At 37.0% G+C, this 7,317-nt stretch overlaps 1 protein-coding gene across 1 annotated transcript; it reads right to left on the bottom strand.

The window, feature by feature from the left end:
• Window positions 1-579: 579 nt before the first annotated feature.
• Window positions 580-7,317, bottom strand: LOC107780667 (phospholipase D beta 1-like). The gene is made up of 10 exons (XM_016601230.2): window positions 5,543-7,317; window positions 4,948-5,064; window positions 3,679-3,873; window positions 3,216-3,464; window positions 3,070-3,138; window positions 2,830-2,977; window positions 2,370-2,518; window positions 1,483-1,656; window positions 1,170-1,367; window positions 580-1,036 (listed from the first exon to the last, which is right to left on the bottom strand). Exons 1-10 carry the CDS (start codon window positions 6,491-6,493, stop codon window positions 743-745), a joined length of 2,544 nt encoding a protein of 847 aa, XP_016456716.1. The 5' UTR covers window positions 6,494-7,317; the 3' UTR covers window positions 580-742.

Raw genomic sequence — 7,317 nt, 5'->3', positions numbered from 1 at the left:
GGGATCTTGGGAGGGTAGAGTGTACCCAGACCTTACCCCTACCCCAGAGGGGTAGAAAGACTATTTCCGAAAGACCCTCGACTCGAGAAGAAGAAAAATAAACAATAGACAATAGGTCAGTGACAGCAATAGAAGATAAAAAATATTAACAGCATCGTAAGGAATAAAAAAATAGATATAAAAGCAATAACTATAAACAAGAATACTACCGTAGAAAAGATCAGATCTCGAAGCTTAAACGAAATAAAACTATTTAATCAAATAATTTCTTTAGTTGCAAGATTCTTTCTTTGTTGTTGAGATGTTGGTTAGTGTTTAACGAACCCCCTTGTCTAGCCTATTTTTACGCGAACATTTCAGTGTCCAAGATAAAAATAAGGGAAAGGATCAACGAGGCTGAGTGCTCTCGGAGAGAATTGGATGAGATGCTACTTAATTATTTAATTAATTAATCAGAAGAATCATAAAGACTTTTTTTTTAACCAATATTATTGCATTTCTAGGCAAAAGCATCAGAATACAATGAAACCTTTTCTCACTCTAGTTTGTAAAACTAACACTAGGCAAAAGATGGAGAAAAGAATAGGAAAATCTACCAGTGCATAATGGGATTATAAGCTGGAAATTATGGCCTATCTGAAACATGGTGCAGAAACAATACAAAAAAAATACTCACAGACAGACTGCAGAATGAGGATTCTTGAAAATTTTCAAAAGCTACACTAGGGCAGAATTCCCTAGATCAGATAGTGAGATTTTCTTGAACGCCGGTGAATGTACCTATTATCTTCCCTCCGATATCTGGAAAGGTTTCACAGCCAGGTAGTGACTTGACCTTTCCCGTTCGATCAACTTCAACAGGATACTTAAGAAGGTGGCCTCTCATCTCAGTTACTTCATCAGCCGCGTATTGTAGCCAGTTGTGTTCGCCAAATACTCTTATCCGTCTCACGCATTCAAGACTCTCTGGATGCTCGAAACATTGCTCAAGAGTTCCCGTGTGCTCTGCCCACAGAGACATCCTATAGCCGTATACCTGCAAGTCGAGATACAATAGCAACTGAGTCACACAATACAACTTCTTGAATAGATAACAATGGTCTGAATATCAGTTCATAACATCAATCCTAAGCAGATATTTCAACACAACAATTTCCTTCAAATTTAACCTGTCCATGTGGTTGACAGTGTTTGGTTGCCCATGTATGATGAGGTTGATATGAACCCATTGCAATTTCAGTATCTCTGGTGCCTTCCAGGGAACGTTGATTAATGTTTGCAGATCCCAATATAACATATTCATCGTCCACTATCATTCCTTTTGAATGTACATATATCATAAAACGTCGACTTTTCTGACTGAGTTCCTGAATAAGGAGAAATTATATTTATAATGAAGATCAGAAGCTGATAATTGCTGAAGAATGATGAAAACAAGCTAGCAAGATAAGATCAATCATTAGTGAGAGGAAAGTGGAGTACTTGAGGTGTAGTTGGCTTAGAACTTTTGACAACTGCATTGTTTCCATCTTCCTGAACCTCGCGATTGCCAAGGCAGAAGAAATTCAAGTAGTCTTGGGGTTCATATGTGTTTTCCAGCCCTACCTCAACTAAAGCTTTGTAAATTGTCTCATACATCATCTGCATGGTATTGTGCTGCAAATACAAACAAAATTGCATAAAATATGCAGCAAAATCATAACATTAGCATGCAATTAGGTCCAAATGCACGCAGATTAACATAGGAATTTTGAAAGATTTATTGCATTATGGAGCAGCTAGTGACTGTTCAAAATACAGCTAAATAAGTGAATACGTAGATTTCTTCCTGTAGTCATAATACAAGGTAAAAATATCATCACATCGTGATTATTTTTATTAATTTGAATTGGTGCTGTAGCGTAAAGGATTAACTAAATTGTGATGGATTAAGAAAAATTTGAACCGAGTAAATATGAAAGACGGGAGTATACTTTATGTGTTGTTAATCATCCTTCTGCACATCATCCCTAACCTATACCATCTAAGAAACACAACTACATTATTCTGCTTATTGATTCTGAAGTGCCCGATAATTACCAAGCTAACTCATTTCACCATACATCTCAGCTGAAAACCTTGACAATAAACTGAACTAGTCAAAAGGAAATGACATCAAACAAATTAAACCAGTGACATCTATATGTGGAAATGGTATGTGTCACCTGTTTAAGTTGGGTAAAGAAAGATTTGAAGAGACAAAGAACTACTAAATTGCCTTATGACAAAAAGAAGAACAACCAATTAAAAGAAAAAGGAATCAAATAACTATATCGTCTCAGATTTTGTAAAGAAAGATTAAGTCACTGAGACAATGGACAAAAATTTACCTGCCAAAAAAGTATTCTCTGAGTAGCAGTACTGGTTGGAACACCTTCTGGCCACATAGGAACAACTATATATACTGAAAACCTCTCATTTGCCCGTATTTTGTTGGCAATTTTTAGAGCAATCTCCATTGGTATCAAGTTATTTGCACCTAGAGATAGAAAGCAGATTTACACAATCATTGTATAGTAATTCTTACTTTCAAACATGTCATGGTGATCAATAAAAGAAGATTTTTGAATTCACAATCGCCATACAAGAAGTGGGCTTGACTTCAGCAGCTCAAATATAACAAAGAGGAAGAAAACTAAACAAGATATGAAGCAAGTATCGCAAATCTTTTATCACATGGACTTTCTAGTCAGTTGTGACATCAGACTGAATTATGTTGAAAGTATTTCAGAGTTCATTAAAAGAAAAAGAAATTTGTTTCCCCTTAAAGCAGTATTTTAGAGTCCTCACCTAAATTTTGGTAGTTACTCCAATTGTAAGAGGACCCTAGGAAGTACTGGTTCTCAATGTAGATGAAATGTTGGGCAGCTCGGATTGCCTTTACATAGGCAGTATGTATGCTCATATCTATCAGCACATTCTTGCCACAAACTAGATTCTGTTACAAGAAATGGTCAACACAATGGTTAGCTTACAGCATATCGATGGCTTGCGTTTTATAGAAGAAACATTTAGAAGCAAATATCTTGCCTTGTTAGTGGCTTCTTTAGGATCTTTGGGGAAACCTTTAACAGAGTTGGAGTCGATCGACCGAAAAATCTGCATGTGTAACAACATTAGTCAGAAGGAAACAAAAGGGAACTTAACAAGCGATGTTAGATTCAACTGTTGAGTACCTGGACGTGCCACGTATCTGCATCATCTTCTCCTAGGCAAGGGACATCAGCTATTTTTAAAATGTCGGGAATCCTGTCAAGTTGGAGTAATGCATCATCTTGTGAAGCTTTCATCTTTTGAAGTCCATGGCGCTTTGAAGCCTTCAACCAGCGCTCCTCGAAGTTAGTTAGGACATCATATGCAGCAGGCCCCTCGATCCGACTATGTAAATCATGCCAAGGTTCTCTAGGACAACCGGTAGTAGGGCCCTGTCAAAGTTCAAGAAAAGATAATATGAAACAAACAGATCACGATGACAAAGATCAAATTGCAATTGCTTGTTATAAGAAGCTAGCCTACACCTTTTCCTGAGGGACTTACAACGTTATGTAAAAAGACAAAATATCAAAAGTTGCCACTTAATTAGTCACACAAACAGGAAGTAAAGTAAAAAGTAATGCATCATAGACATTCAAATATTACCGTGTAGTTAGGCTGATGATAGTCATCTTTGTGCACATTTTTCAATGTTTTAAAGATAGGGTGTTGTGGAGTATCATAACGCCCTTTGCACAAATCAAGGCCCCCAACGAAAGCGATAATCTTTCTCTGGTAATTACCAGCATCCGCATCCACTATTACAGTTTTCTGATGATGTGTGTATATTGTTCCAGTTTCCTGATGACAAAAATCAAAGCGGCTCAATACCTAAACCAATCTCAGAAGACAAGTACTTCAGAAATAACTACTCCGACAAGAAGAAGAAACTACATAACGGAATATACGCATTCTAGAAAAATCTTTCAGTCCTAGTTAACCTGGCACCTAGGGGCCAAGTGCATTTACTAGATGTTTATCACGTAAGGGTTGACCATTGCTATGGTCCAAAGACAGATCCAACCTCAACTTTCTTAGGAAAAAGGTTAGACCTCAGCAGTAATGCATATTGTGCACCTGAACCTATATACATGGACTACGAGAGTCAGGCAAGAACACAGGTACAATATGGAAATAAGCTTTTTGGATGTTAGAGTAAAACAAAGTCAACGATATAGTATCGCAATATGAGGTTATAAACACGATAATACCAAATGAACTGAATGATCAAGATAGAATATTTAGTTCATCCAAGAAAAGAATGATGAAGATGCAGATGTTATTCAACGCACTGCTGGTTCCATTCAAGACGGTATAAATCAATCAGGTCCTGAACTGTTAGTGTACTTCCTGCTTCTTTTTGGTTGAAATATAGACTATTTTCAATTTATTCTAGCATAAACTTGTGGCTTTATTATTATCTTCTATTTTGACCCTTCTCCTTCCTCTGTGTTTTCCTGAACACTACAAATAGTGCATGTATACTCAGCATTGTCCAAAATATTTATCAAGCAGGTAATGGTATCTTCTAATTTGTGCAAAATCTTGAATTGGGATTGGATACCTCATCATATGACCGAGTCATTTGTGTAGGTGTTTGTGGTCCTTTGACTAGGGAGATGGGCCCCCAAGCCATATCAGAGAAAGAACATAGACACATACATCGAACATGAGAAGATATTAGACAACATGAATATATTTGAGCAAATATAAACTTCGGAAACTTCACCAGTTACCAATCAATCTATATTTCAGTGCCATGAGAATTGGAGATGCAAGCACAGCAGTTGCTAACATAATATGGTTGGGGAATACAAGAATTTCAGAAATGGTAATTATATATAGTAATGCAAAAGTCATATGTCAGACGTGAACCTGCTTTTTGACCCAGCTGTGTCCTTTTCCAGCAGAACGGGGACAAAGTAGCACGTGCACTGAAGAATGCTTAAAATAGCGACGAGTTTCTTCATCACTAGTTCCCATGATTCCTTCCTACAAGTCACAAATAACTCATACTGTTAAGGCTTCCTTTCATAGAATAGACATCGTAGAACAAGAAATTCACTACCTGAATCACTGAATAAAGTTTCTGACTTAGAGTCAATAGGATATTACTTGCAATATTTAACGCCACACAATGATGATATAATACAATCTGGTTGTTCACTCTTAATGGCACATAGAGTAAGAATTCATGCTAAAAAGTAATGGTACATGTTTATGCAACCCATCAACTCGAAATGTAGGTCGAATCTATGTTAGATGATACTAATTAGTTGCCTATTCCTGAATGGCATACATATAAAAATTAGTCAGGATTATCAATTGGCTGAGTTAAGCATTCTATCAATGTTTCTCAAGTACAGTCAAAAAAGAAAGTGATTACGTAACTCAAATTGCTCAACGAAAACAGAGAAAAGAAATAGAAATTTTGGTAAGCAAAAAAGAGAACTGTTTTGTAGGTACTTACACTTTTGTATCCCAAAATGCTCTTAGAAGAAGTAGGATCATCCCATATAAGCAGCAATACTCTCACACCTTCTTGTGACTTCCTCTTGAGAACTTCCCCCAACATGCTCTCCTCAGCTTTGCCATTATCCCTAACAAGTGTAACTAGGTGGTACACTGACCATCCTGTAATGTAAATCAACCGACGAGCCTGATTGATGGCATTGAACATATCCTGCCAACACTGTCCGTGCTTATACTGCACTCCATTTTCAAGCCACAAATTCGGAAGGCTGCCTTCGGGTACATGAGCATCTTGATAAAGTGTTACTTTTCCGCCTCTTCTGAGCGGGAAATAAGTTCCCGGCACGCCCTTATACTCGTGATCTCCTCCTACACCACCATAATAAAGAGGTACCCTCTCCATTGGAGTGAATTGAATTGATAAAGTCAAGACAGCTCCTTCCTTACAAGGCTTCCCACTAGCATTAAGAATTGGAAATGTTCCCTCAATCAGTTCACCAGAACAAAGCTGCTCCACTGGAATTCCAACAGCACCTATAATTTGAGATCCTACAACATCGTTATCTTTAACAACAAAGTGAACTTCTGGTGCGTAATGTGCTACTGGTACATAAAAGTGTTGCATCCAAACTGGATTTTCGCTATTGGTAATCACATATGTTCTAGCAACCACAGCATTAGATACTGAAACTGTAACATATGGATCACTAGTAATCTTTGTGGCGCCTTCCTTTTTACTGCCAAGTTTTGCCAATCCTCCAATCAAATTATCCAATTTCTTATGAAATAAATCCATGTTTGGCAAATTCTTGGCTTCCCTTACCCAAATATCTAAGTTTCCGTGCAACAACAACACCCTAAGTGATCCTGTTGATGTCTTAAATGGGAGAACTTGGACACCTTGACCATGTTGTGAACTCAGAGAATCAGAATAAGACAAATGAGCCATATAAATACCTTCTTTTTAAATCCTCACCCCCCTTCAAATTTAAACCCCTTTATAACAAAACTGACCACAAACTTCAAAATTCTAAATTTCAGCAATGGCAGATCATATACCAAACAGGTAAGCACTCAAGTATCAGTTACAATAAACGTAAAGATCTCAAATTTAACACAAATTACCAAAAATTAGAGTCACAAACACGAATCTTGGTAGAAAAAGTCCCAAAGAAAGAGTAAAATAACAAGAATAGAGAAAAGAGATCAGTTTCACAGGCCAAAACAAGAAGAACCCCAGATAGGAAATAATGAGCAAATGTTGTTTCAGAGGATATATAAAGCAAGTAAATTGAAATTGGAAAATGGGGTTTGTGTGAAAACAAAAGGAAGGAGAAATTGACTTGGTAAATGGCTGCTGGACTGAGAAAACAAAGATGCAGAAGAAGAGAGAGAGTTGAACAAGTTGGACCAAGAATGATCCGTTAGACTTTCGTTGTTGTATAAAAAAATAAATCAAGTAGGGCAACTTTAACAGAAAAAAAATAGTAGTATTAAATTCAAAGTAGGAGAATTTACTTAAGTAATCCATTTTGTGATTTACTTTGGAGAATTTGGAACTTTTAAAAAGTTGAATCAGGCAGCTATGAATTACTATGAGTAGTATGGTATAAAGCTAAAGGTTGGATTTTTTGTAAGACGTGGCATGAGAGAGATTCGAAGGGGAGGCTGCTCATTAGGCGTGTCTTGGAAACTTCTTATATTTAGTTCGGCAGCCATTACTTTTCTGCCGGCGAAGAAGACAACTAATTAGATGGATCCAAGACGTTGGTT

Source organism: Nicotiana tabacum, chromosome 23 (genome assembly GCF_000715075.1).
Source record: "Nicotiana tabacum cultivar K326 chromosome 23, ASM71507v2, whole genome shotgun sequence".
NCBI lineage: Eukaryota > Viridiplantae > Streptophyta > Magnoliopsida > Solanales > Solanaceae > Nicotiana > Nicotiana tabacum.
Note: the sequence above shows the minus strand (reverse complement) of the source record. Positions and strands in the feature narration are given on the sequence as shown.

Excerpts from the sequence above, each read along its gene's own strand:
- LOC107780667 (XM_016601230.2), bottom strand. The coding sequence starts at position 6,493 with ATGGCTCATTTGTCTTATTCTGATTCTCTGAGTTCACAACATGGTCAA. Across the intron at positions 5,065-5,542 it reads GCATTTTGGGATACAAAAGT|GAAGGAATCATGGGAACTAG; the intron begins GTAAGTACCTAC and ends TGTGACTTGTAG. Across the intron at positions 1,657-2,369 it reads AGAGAATACTTTTTTGGCAG|CACAATACCATGCAGATGAT; the intron begins GTAAATTTTTGT and ends TTGTATTTGCAG.